At 39.8% G+C, this 12,839-nt stretch overlaps 1 protein-coding gene across 5 annotated transcripts in view; it reads right to left on the reverse strand.

The window, feature by feature from the left end:
* Positions 1–12,839, reverse strand: part of DGKI (diacylglycerol kinase iota) — a 207,208-nt gene that overhangs the window by 24,453 nt on the left and 169,916 nt on the right. For all 5 annotated transcript variants that reach the window (XM_027660011.1, XM_027660001.1, XM_027660005.1 and 2 more), the window contains one exon: positions 6,913–6,938. In XM_027660011.1, coding sequence (XP_027515812.1) covers positions 6,913–6,938 — 26 coding nt within the window. The remainder of the gene's footprint in view (positions 1–6,912; positions 6,939–12,839) is intronic.

The raw sequence follows: 12,839 nt of genomic DNA on the forward strand, positions 1-12,839 counted from the left end.
AAATTACACTCAAGCTGCCTTTAAAGCCCCATTTTCACTCCGACTAGTTTAAAGCTACTTTGATGCCAATTAGAGTCCAACCTGAATTGTTTATGTGGCACTGGTGTAGAGCAGAGAATGCAGTTGATAGTTAGGAGTGGAAGCATTCGGACCCTAATGTTGAACTTTTTCTGCAAGACCATTTAACTCAGATTTACAAAAGGAAAGGATGAAAAAGAAAAAGTACTTCCTTTGTAAATAGTTCAGACCCCCAAAGAACAGTTGTAGATAAACTAAGTACCATCTGGCACACATCATCACTTTTTTTCTTTCCTTTTCCCTTCCACCCATTTTATTTTTAAGCCAAGACAAGAACAATTAATGTCATTTTCAGGAGTGATGTCGTAGAAGAAAATGTCTCTGATGAAGTGAGAACACAAGGCAGGGAAGACTTTAGCTGACTAATGCAGCCAGTTTATCAGTGGAGTGGCACAACTTTGGCAGAAAGAGAATTCTAGGTAAAATAATTAAGCAATGGTTTATTTTTAATTTTAAAATAAAAAGGACAGCCAAAAAAAAAAAAAAAAGAACATTGTGGGTCACACTGTTCCTCTCTCTTCCCTGACTTAGTGGACCATTACCATCACAGGCACTCTTAGCACACTCCTTGAAGTTTTTGTCACTGCAATACTGGCTGCAGTTCCTTCGCCTGGCATATCCAACTAATTCTTCCTAAAGCAAGGGCTTCACAATAAGACTAAATCATCTGAAAGTCAGTTCAAGATTATTTTTTCTAGCCAGAGTCTTCAGTGGGTGAAGTGACTGCCACTCTAATATGACCATGAACAACCTCCATCAGAAACAAAAAACAGGAGCAAAGTAGGTTGCAAGGTTACCCACAGCTTTTGCTTGAAAACAGGTGCTCTGATTCAGACAACACACTCCTTACTCCTACTTCCTCCAGAGGGGAAAACAATAATGGCAGTGGCCATCTGGAAAGAAATGTTTCTCTGTTTTCATCTATTACTCATTCAGATGCCCACATCAGCCAGATGTCTCCCTCCCAGCTGCCTACTGACCCCTCAGGCTGCTTGGATATGATGAAAGGTGGGGTGTAGGCACCTTTTAAAGGTTTGTCCAGAGAGGATCTGCCTCAGCCCTAGAGATGTGCTTTCACAGAATGCTTCCTCTTGCTATGAGTACTTCAGGTCTACATCAATACCAGCCTCTGCTGAGAAGCAAGTGAACAAACCCAGAGCAGATCCCCGAGTATATTGTTGGCTCAGCTGGCCACAGAGACACTTTCAAAACACTGTCCAGGAGGGCTTTCTTCCCAAAGTGGCTAATTAATCAAAAGGAATACCTGCAGTGCAGTACACCCCACTGTACTGTCTTTGAATTGTTCAGAGGAAGCATTCCAAGACATCTCAATTTGTTGCTAGGTAAATGGCTGCAACATCACCCATACAGCTTCTCAGCTCTCTCTTTTGAAGGTATCTGGTGCTCCAAATAGCAATTCATTATTTTTATTCTTTCAGTTCTACCAGCACTGAGATGTTTGGGTTCATTCATAGTACCCTGCTTGTCCTTTTATTCAGTGTGGCAGGAGGCCTCAAAACTCTTGAGAACATCCCTTTGCAGACTATGACTAGCAAGACTAGTGAAAAGTGGCTCCATAAAGAAGAAAGGAAGTTAAGACAGTGAAGCCTGTGTTCCCACAGGCCACTAGGAGCAACAGGAGTGTTATCCATTCTTGTGCTATTTTCTGGGGCTTCTACAACCATCTTCCTCCTTGCATGGATTCAGACTTCCTCTCTTTAATGGAGCAGACAGCACTGGAGCAAATACCATAGTGCACAGGACATTCTGCCTTCAAGGCAGGAGCAGACATTGCACAGAAAAGCATTTTCCTGTATGGGATGGAGCTGCCACTGCCTTCCATTCACGCACTTGATCACTCTCTTCCTTAATTCATATAGCAGCTCTCAGTCCAGAGGGACATCTAGAGACAGAATTAAACCTCTCACCTCAAACTTCCAGTTTGAACCTGGGTCAAGCATCTGCTGTGGAATTTTTTTCTAATAGAGGCTTATTTGGATGTCACCATTACAAACTCACTTCACTTCTAATGCACTCCCGGCTCCACACAAATCCCTTCTAAGCGTAGGATATCCAGGCTGGATACTAAGTATCAGCATGGAACCACCACCTGTCAGACTCTGAAAGACCTTTTAGCGTTGCTATCTGTCTTTTCAAGAAGAAAACCCATCCCTTACCTTAATCTCTTGATTATTATTATTTTGTAATAAGTAACTCCAAAATTTCTCCATTGAATATATTCGCCTCTTGTCTTAATTTCTCATTTCTATCCTATCCTCATGAATTTTGAATCTACTGCACCAGAAAAACAAAACAAAAACAGAAACCCTGAGTTTAATCACAGAAAATATGCTGATGCAGCAAAAAAAAATATAAAAAAAAAAATATATGTCTGCTGAAAGCAAACAAGGCAAAAAGCCCAGTGTCATGGGTTCATAGAGAAATGAGAAAGAGAGCAGTGACATAAATATTTGAAACCTCTATTCTCCAGATTAGAATGCAACTCAGATGCATAAGGATTAAGCTCTGGTTGACTGCTACTTGAGGTGCATTAGTTTAGCCACTTAAAACTGAGTAATTCCATCAAAGGCAAGGTTCTTCTGTTTGAAGTTAGACAAAGCAGTATCAGCTCCAAGTTGCCATTAGATGAATAGCATGCCAATGTCCCTACACCATTAATAGCAACACTCAAGAGCTTGCTGGTATTTTTTTCAGAATAATTGAAATGGAAATGGAACTCACTGTACTCTTTTTAAGACTGTTTCCCTCAATTGCTTACATCATGATGAAGAAGAGCCAACTCAGTCACACAGATTAGCAGGGATAAGGCAAATTTGGCCAGATAAAGTTAGGCCAAAGATAATGTAAAATATATTGTTATTTAATACATTAGCAGTGGAAAATTTGTAGGCAAATTTCTACAGGGTGGCTGTGAAGAGGAGCAGGCAGGGCACAGTCTAGTGTACATGTAATGTACAGTGCAGCACTGAAAGGTGCAGGATGAAGGAAGGGGTTTTAAACCCTCAACAATTCACCTAACAATAATCAGACAATGACTGTGGACTAGCCAGGCAATGCATTAAAAGTCTGCATTCCCCTCACAGTACCATACCTGCTCTAGAAACAATGGATGGAGTAACCTCCAACAGTTTCAGACCTCCTGAGCATATGGCCAGGATTTTTACATAGTGAAAATATAGCAGGTGGTAGCATTAACTAACAGATCACTTGCATGGCCCTCCCTCATGGCATCCACCAGGTCTTCTGTGGCCCTGACACTTGCCCATAGTTGAGTCTCAGCTAATCCCAACACCCAAAGAAGACCATTGTCTTCCAGGGCTGCAGGGTATGTAACTGCACCAGGGCCTCTGTGACTGAACAGGTTTCTCCTCCATGTCATTCTTCAGTCATCCCTCCAATCCCCTGTCTAAACCACTCTGCTTTGGTATTTACTTGGTTTGTATAATTTTGTCAATCAGTTAGAGAATTTGAGGGTTAGGGGTTTTGTCTGCTCCTTTTGTGTTTCATTTGGTTGGTTGGTTTTTTTTTTAATTAAAAAAAAAAAAGGAAATAAGATTATAGATTTCACTCTTTACTTATCTATTTCCTAACTACCTGTACCAAGAACAAAGACACAAAACTTTTAAAATCTCTAAGAGTTTTTGGCATTTTTTCTTTTGAAGTTTGGCATTTTCTAGTAGTGCTGTTTCCCTTTCTGTGCCAATTAAAATGGCTCTGCTTTGTAACTGATAAGGGTGCCTTTAACACGTGTCCACAACAAGGAGCACTGTGTGCTGTTACAATTGTTCAATAGATGCCCAGTCTCAGACAGATGGTGCTTTATCCTCACCCACTTTTCAAGACAGCACAATGCATTGTCCCATCAGGGATTAATGGAAGTGCCACTCACATTAGATGCTAATTCTGGTAGCAAGTCTGTTAGTACACTACAGATGCTGCAGCTACTGTTTGCAACTAGTACTTGAAGCAGGCAGTCCACACTGGAGGTGATTCAGGACATTCAGAAACCAAATGGAGGAGCACAATGCAAGACTCTATGCAGAATGCAACATCATGGTCAATGGGAAAGAGATATTTAAAAAAGAAAGACAAAGATGATGGAAAGAAGAAAAAAACATTGAGAAATAGTAGAAGAAAAAAAGAGGACTGAATAATAAAGCAGACAAAACAAGGATCAGGAACCAAGTGGAAGGTTAGAACTAGATCCAAGACAAAAGAGAAAGTGCCTTTTCTCAGAAATGATCAATATCACGTCTTCAGAAAATCAGCATTAGAATGGTGTCCCATAGTAGGAAGAGGAGCTGTAACACACGACACAGAGTGATACCAGTGAAGGTACGTTATTCTACAGTTGGATCTTGAACCATTGTGTACCCCAAAGCATTACTGCCTTATAAAACTACATAAGTGCTTAACATACTGAATAGGCACACAGTTGAGCACTGATTATTAATGAAAACAGAAGTCTCAAAATTGATTCCAAGATACATACTCCAAGAACAATATACCAGGAGATGTCTGCATAAACACTATAAAAGACAGGCAATTCAGAGATAAGTTTTCAGCTCTCTTGTGAACCCTCTCTTTTTTGTTTAGGTAAGAGATTTGAAATTTAAGACTAATTTGAGATGTTCCACACATGCAGTCTCAGTGGACTGAGAAGCATCTAGGTTCTAAAAAAACTTATGCTACGGTCCTTTTATCACATTTTCCTTTTAATACTGGGCTCGATACTAACACATGGTCTGTATGTGGCACAGTGAAGGAAGTTCAAGCATTGGACCTCTCTATCTGAAAAGTCACTGGGACATGGGAAATCTTTTGTGTTTGAGAGAAGCTCCTACACATGGATGACAAGTCTAGTTAGATACTCCATGGTCACAAAACATCTAATAACTAGCAGTATCACTAACCAGTCAAGGGAACATAAGTCTTTCACTCTACATTTAAGAGGAGGTTTCTTATGAGAGAAAAGGAAAAAAGGGAAGGAAGAGGCTACTCAGAGATGTTGATCAAACCTGAAAAGCCAGACCCTGGCAGCAGATGGTAGATGGCAAACAGGAAGGTTTTGTGAAAAAAACAGAATAGCATAAAAATAGTGGAAAGAAGGAAAGCATTATGACAGCAGAAAAGACTAAACTTCAAAGATTCGCAAAGAGATATATATACACTGTCTGTTGCTCCATTAATAGATAAAAATGAAGCAATAGTATAAATTCAAGGGAAATGAAAAAGCAAGAGCAGCCTATCACTAACAAGCTTATGCACTGAAACGCAGCTTGAATCCAGGTCCTGAAATAGTATATTAGACTATAATGATTTCAACTTTCCTCTGAGGGTTGGAGACATGAGGTATGTTGTTAACTTCTCACAAGTCTCCCATACTATGGTCATGGTAAAAAGCAGATGAACCATTAAACAGGAAAATTCCATCTGCTTCACAAAATCAATGAGCTGCAAATCATAGGAAGCTAATAGGCTACACCAGGAAATTAAACCTGTATACTTCTGCCAGTCTCATATTCTTAGTTGTCAGGTGATCCACTGCTATCAGACACTAGGAATGGAATAGATGGGCTATATGTATCTTTGGGTTTACATGTTTGTCCATTTTTATGGCTTTCTTTATATCTCTCTTTACTAAGAAAGAACTTGTCAAGGAGATGAAAGAGAATTTATTAATGACAATATGTTTGACAGCAACTGTATTGGACTAAAAAGCTCTTGGCTGGAGCCAAGGCTTATTTAGGTTGATACTTAACTAGTCACTCCACATTCCAAGTTAACATAGTTCAGTGACATGCTTCCACGCTCAGACCTCCTTACATCTCCATTTGCAACAGTCCTTACTATTCCCATCTGGACCTTTCTTGAATAATACTTATTACATTGGCCAGAAAACTTGCGGACTGTATGACTGCATACAAATTGAATGCCAGAAGAAAATAGATATTTATTTCTTTTTAGGCCCAAAATAGTATTCCCAGTTCAGATTTACATGATGAACTTTCTCCTTGCAGTCAGTCTCCTTTTTTTTTTCCTCCCTTCCTTATGCAACTCTGCCAATGCAATTACCACCCCCCCTTACTGTATGTCTTCATTTCAGTACCAATGCAACCACACTTTAATGTACTGTAGAGGGATATTTATAGCACCTAGTTCTAAGAACTTAAGTTGGTCAAGTTATTAACCAGTTAATTACCTCAAACTCCCTCTTCAGTCCATAGGTAAAGATCAGATCCTTCAGTCTCCTTCTGTGCAAGCATATTACCATAACCTGCAACACTTGCTACTTTAAACTGTAAGATTTTTACATGTAGAAGCTCCTAGCTGTGCTAAATTCCATATTGTCCTACCAAACTCACTTTACTGGTAACACAAGATAATGTATGTTCAAGACTTTAAAACACAATAGACTCTCCTTTCAGCTACAAAGATGCCGTCCTGTAAGAGTTATAAGAGAGGCACTTATCTTTACAAGAAACATATATTTTGCTTTAAGCCCACACGTCATTTTCCACAGGTGAAGCCCTGTACAGTTGGGTGAATAAATTGTAAATGCTTGCAATTGTTCCATTTGATTAAGTAAGACTGATTTCACAAATAACACTGGCTTAACTTCTGTCAGTCCCAACTAAATCAACTAAATGATCAAGCACTTAATGTCTAGGGGTGAGCAAAGTTTGATCAAGATCAAAGTTTCATTTTTACAAAGTCATTTTTCTCCACCATGAGGGTGTTAAAATATAGCTTACTAGTTATTCTTTGGTCTCATTTTTAATACACCATTAGTATCAATAAAACAGATCTTACCTTGATCTTCTGAAGAAACTGGTGACCTGGAACAAAACAACAAAATCCAGTCAATCTTTGGTAAAAAAAGGCCACAAATAAAGTTCATTCTCAGTGTGGAGAATGGGATATGGACTAATTTGAAGGTTTTATTCTTTATTTCTTATAAGAGAGGATTGAAAGGCATCTGACAAAAAAAAAATAGAGCTGAAAAGGACAGAGATCTAATTTAGCACCAGGTTCTGCAGGCCAGAGTGACCATATGGAGTCATGTCCCTGAGGACTGATGCCAAGAGTGTCTGTAGATACTTGGCAAAAAATTCATCTACTACTGTCACTGCCAGGAGAAAACCTCTCAACTGACGGTGGTCAAGGAAATTACATCTCAGCAGGAACTCACAGTCATTACAGTGGCTTTTTTTTTTTTTTTACCATAAGTCAGTGTAGTGGCTTGCATAAAACACTAGTCATAATTAATAACAGTTCATATCATCTTCACAAAAGCAACAGAAGAGATAAAAAAATAAAAAAAGTCTGGAACAGATGTAGGTACAGAAACATACCAGCAGCAACACAAGTTATAGGATACCCTAACCTGTGGATAAAACCTCTGATAATACTTCAAGAGTGTGAAGGGTTTTAAAACATGAGGGACCTCTCAGTGCCCCTGCTGATAAACAGAAGAACCTCACTGAATTCCAGGGATTTGTGTCACAGTTCTTATCACAAAGGATCACGTTTCTCATGGTTTTGGTCACCACGCACAACAAAGGAACATAAAGAGGCTTAAGTACTGACCCTTCATTTTCCCTTTTGCTGCAGTAGCCTGGCTTAGCAAAACTGGGCCTAACTGTATAGATGATTATGGGATATACCTTCATTATTTAAACCAGATTGACAGCATGCAGTGGACTGGACCATTGCCTCAGCACTTCCCCAGCACAGATTCAGTTACATACATAGCCTTCCCAACCAGGTAACAATGGGTTTGTTCCTGCAGTGAATGGGGCAACCCATGTTTCCTTTCCAAGATATTTAATTTTACAACAATGTACAAAAATAACAAATTACAAAAGATTTAAAAATGTTAGTGTTGCCAACAAACAGATCAAAGCTGACATAAAAAAAGCAGCCGCAGAGGGGTGAAGGGAAAAGAAGGAACAAAGGGGAAAAGAGCACATGTATATTTAACTGACTCAGCAGGGGCTGAGGGTTGGAGGGGGGAAAAGAAGGGTTAGAAACCCTGGGTTGGAGGAATAAAGAAGCTGAGGAAGGAGTCATGATCTCATTTCATAACAAGGGTCTGAAAATGAAGGTTGAGGGATTATAGAACATCAGAACCAGATACGCAAATATCTAGATAGATGCAAACAGAACAAACGGAAAGAAAAGAAGGAAACTTTCCTGACAAAGTATACCATTTTCTTTGCTTTAAAAAAGAGAAAGATTGGCAGATACAGAGAGGAAAGAGTTACAGCACAGCTGGAGCAATGGTCACTGTGAAAGGAAAAAATTTGATTGCCTAATTGAGATTCTGACTGCACAAGAAGCCAATGTGTCTGTATGGATCAGAATTAATTAGTCCTCTACAGCCATTAAAGTCTCCAATTGCTACTGAACATCCTAGGCATGCATCCTGCTCTGCTGCCAACCAGGGCAGTTCTGCCCTTGCACTTCAGCCGTGTCTGTGGAAGTACAGCAGAAATGCAGGTAACTGGAGGATTTAGCACACATAACTAGGAGTGCTTTGGCCAGTTAGTTACAGACCTTTGTCCACAACCTCTAGCAGTAGCCCTTCTGAAGATCAAAACTCAACACACAGTGTTTCCTACAAGGTTAAACAGTGCAGAATGGGTCATAACAAGTGATGGAAATTTTTAGGCACTTAAAAATATTTTTACATGCGGGAGTCATGCCAGGTTCCTTAGCTAATGTATCCTAACTCTCCACCCATTGCTAATGCAGTATCCCACAGCATCAGCAGAATTTATTCCTTTGTTTTGTTTCTTAATTGCACAGTTTCATCACCTTTCAGATCTTTATTTGAAACAATAAAATAACCAATACACATTATCCTATAATTTGGTTCCTCTTTATGCTTGGTAAAACAGGTGTCATTAGTTCCTTAAAGCATCAACAACATGAAAGACGGTATTAAAACACCACTGCCTTTTCAATTAAAATATTGATTGAAAGGAAGGAAGAAAAACATATTTATCCATATTTAGTGTGCCTAAAATTATTATATATTTTTAAAAATACTACTGCAATGTTGTTTAGTTGCATGCCTTGAACACAATGTTTGAACAGGAAGATATCTAACACAATTACTGATGCTACTATCAGTGGTTTCAGTTGAAAGGATTCATCAAGCATATTTTGGAACCATGTAGCCTGGCATCCTGAGAAAATAAGGTTTATAAAACCACAGCCTCTTGATATGTACATACGCACCTCCCTGTCTTACCCTAATAAACTCTGAGCTTGTTGGCTCATGTTATCCATTGTTAACAGAGGGGCTAGAGAGTCAATATCTGCTTTCACAAGGAAACACAACAGCATAAGCTCAAACTTTCTGATGTAGCAGTAAAGCCACAAAGAGAGGTTTCGAATATCTCAACCACAGGAAAAGCCTCAGCAAGAGCTTCCACCACTGGAGACACCAGAAGTTCAACCCCAATAAACTAGGTTTTCTTTGTTCACTACACATATGAAGTATTTTGGCAAAGAGTGGGGAGGACTTTCAACATCCCCCTACAGTTCCAGGCCATACAATTTAGCATGGGGGAGGCTTTCCTAACTGCTCAAATATTGGCCTAACTACACTATGGGGACTCGTGCTCATAGCCATAATGGAAGGAAGTGAGACTGCTGAAAAGTTCATACTAATCATGTTGGGCATTTTATGCATTGACTAGTCTACCCCATGCTCATGACAGGCTCTAAGGGAGGAAAGAAAGAAAGTGTAATGACCTGCTCTAAACCACATACACTCACTCCACAGTCACAGGGGGCTTTCCTGACAGGAAAAAAAATCCAGTGGATGCTCATATTTCCGGTCACACATCTTTCTCTCAGGTCTGTTAGAAGTGTGAGAAATATACTATGGCAGCACTGGTCACCAGACAGGTGTCCCAAGAAGGGAGGATTCTCAGCTGCTAACATCCACAGAGTAACCATCTATCTAGTGCCTGTCAGCTACCCTCCTAGTATGATTCTAGCTGCGTGTTTTACTGTCATAAAGAAGCAAGTTATCATTCTCACGACTTCCATGCCTTAAAAAAAAGAGGCAAGTCAGAGATACTTTGGGAAAAACTAATATACTGTCAAGATCTGGGATCTCACCTGGGTCAAAACACTTTGCCAAATGACATCTTGAAGAGATTTTCATTTGGTTAAACAAAACAGAAAAAATATTCAGGCAAAAGTTCAGGCCCTGCAATATCCTGTTCTTGGTATCAACTGTTACTTTTTTCTGGTTTTGTCTTGGTGTAAAATTAACTTGTAGAAAGAAAGGCTTACCATCTCCCCAAGAGTAAAGACAGGCCAGATTGTCTGCGACTGGCTACATTTCCAGATGCATGAAATTCAATTAGCTCTTCTACCAACAATGATATTTTCTCATGCGCAAATGAGACAGGGAAGCCTAATTTCACATATTTTCATCGAAGGCATTACTCTGACCTTCCTCCTGCTCTGGTTTAATGAACAGCTATTGTAGTAGTGGATAGCTAAAGCAAAGACAAATATTTCTATGATAGGGAAGGGGAGCAGAAGGGAGGAGGAAGAAAAGCATGTTAACACCTCTGTTTGCTTTCTGTGCTGTCATAGACCTCCTTTCTTATGGGTCCTGCAGTAGTGTTCTCCTGTTGCAGAGTGGCAAACTCTAGTCAGAGGGATAACAGAACTTGCAAGCCTCAGTCTGCAAGGGGAAGCTGTGCATTGTCTGTTCCACCATCCCCTATACAAGCAAAGAAACACTCTTTGAACATAACACAAAATGCACAAGCATCTCCTAGAAAACGAGGTACACTTATTTAGAAAGGCATAAAAAAGCCATAATAATAGTGTAAAAAGACCCTAATCATACACACACTAGACATATCCAGCAAACTGGAAGTCTTAAAACACTGAAGGCATGAAACATGCCCATCTAAAACAGGTTTCAAAATTAATGGTCCAATCCAACCCTCACTGACATTTTTCCACTCATTCTTACAGCATTTGGATAGTACAGCCAAGGCAGCCTTCTGTATCATACAAGCCTTTCCCAAACAGCCAAACACAATCAGAGCTTTTTCCAAGTGCACTCTCTTAATGTGCAAGCACTAGATTTGATCAGCACTAGATGGGTAGGAGAGGAAATGTTCATTTCTAAGAAGGTAAGTGCAGGGACTGTCACAATTTTGAGCCTAGTCAACTGAGGCTTAGCAACCTAGAGATATACAGCCGGTCTTCAGCAGATGAGTTCTAACAAAATTTCAGCAAATGGGTACATTATTTATGAAGACAAAAGCCTCTGGAGAAACAAACTTAGAGCTGATGTAAAGCAGCTATTTTAATCAATAAACCTGTGGCAAAACCCATCTGCACCAGGCCTATTTAAAACCAGTCATTTAATATTTAAGGGCCAAATAACAATCTGTGTGCAGATTCTGCAGGGTTTTATGAACATTCCCCTTTTTTCCTGCTTAAGCAATGTATTTCTGCAAACTTTCTAATTCAGTCTGACAACAGCTGTCTATGATAAGGGGAGAGGAAGACCTGTCAGATTAAACCCATTCCTTCTCATTTTACATGTACATCTCCTCAGAATCAAAAGTGGCATTCCTCTTGGGATTTGTTCACATATTCCCTGATTGCAAATGAAGAAAATTTTTAGCGCATTAAGTATTTTTAAAATAAAGTTGAGGAAACCCTCTCATTCAGCTATCTGTATCAATGCCTCTGCGATTATGAGTCCCCTGTAGACCCAGTTGCAGACAGTGTATCATATTTTACTGGTAGAAAGGCAGAACTACTTGCTTTCCTAGTCCCTGACCAGATGATGCTCAGTCTGGGCATGACCATTTACTGCCATGGCACCTGAAGAAGAAGAAAAGCCTAAGAATTACTGAGACCTTCCTCACACTTTGACCCTATACGTTCCCAGCTCAGAGTGACCATCACAGGCTGGAGAAATACAGAAAGCTAGCAAATTCATGAAATGCAAATGCAAAGCCCTGCACCTCAGAAGGAATAAACTCATGCAATAAGACAGGCTGGGAGGTCTAACAGCGAAAACCAGCTTTTCAGAAAAGGATGTGTGATGTTAGCAGAGTACAAGTTGAACGTACATAGCAGAGTTTCCTGTGTCAGCAAAGGCCAGTGACACACTGAGCTGGAATTGCAAAAGCACAGTCATAAGGCAGATGGAAGTGATTTTTGACCCTCTACTCAGTGCTTGTGAGACTTTAGAACAAGACAGACATTGGCAAACTGGACTGAGTTCCAAAAAGGGCTGCAGAGATGGTGAGGGCATGTGAGGAGAGACATATGAGGAGAGGCTGAGGGAGCTGAGTTCATTCAGTAAGAAGAGAAAGTTTAAGGAAAGTCTAACTGCTGCCCTCAACTACTTAATGGGAAGGTATAAAGAAGACAAGAAAGAAGAGGAGAAGCAATATAGGAAATTCAGATTGGATGTTAGGGAAAAAAATTTACCATGTGGATGATCAAATGGAGGAAGAGGCTGTGCAGAGAGATTATTGAATCTCCAGTTTTGCAGATATTCAAAATTCATCTGGACAAGGTTCTGAACAAATTCATCTAGTTGAATCTGTTTTGAATGAGGATTCATACTAGATGACCTTCAGGGGTCCTTCCCAACCCAAATTTTTTGCAGCTCTTCGAGTCTCTCTGCAAAGCTTTCTATTTTTACTATTCCACTTTTCCTGTCATTCTTTCTTCTC

Source organism: Corapipo altera, unplaced genomic scaffold (assembly GCF_003945725.1).
Source record: "Corapipo altera isolate COAL_440 unplaced genomic scaffold, ASM394572v1 1, whole genome shotgun sequence".
Taxonomy (NCBI): Eukaryota; Metazoa; Chordata; class Aves; order Passeriformes; family Pipridae; genus Corapipo; species Corapipo altera.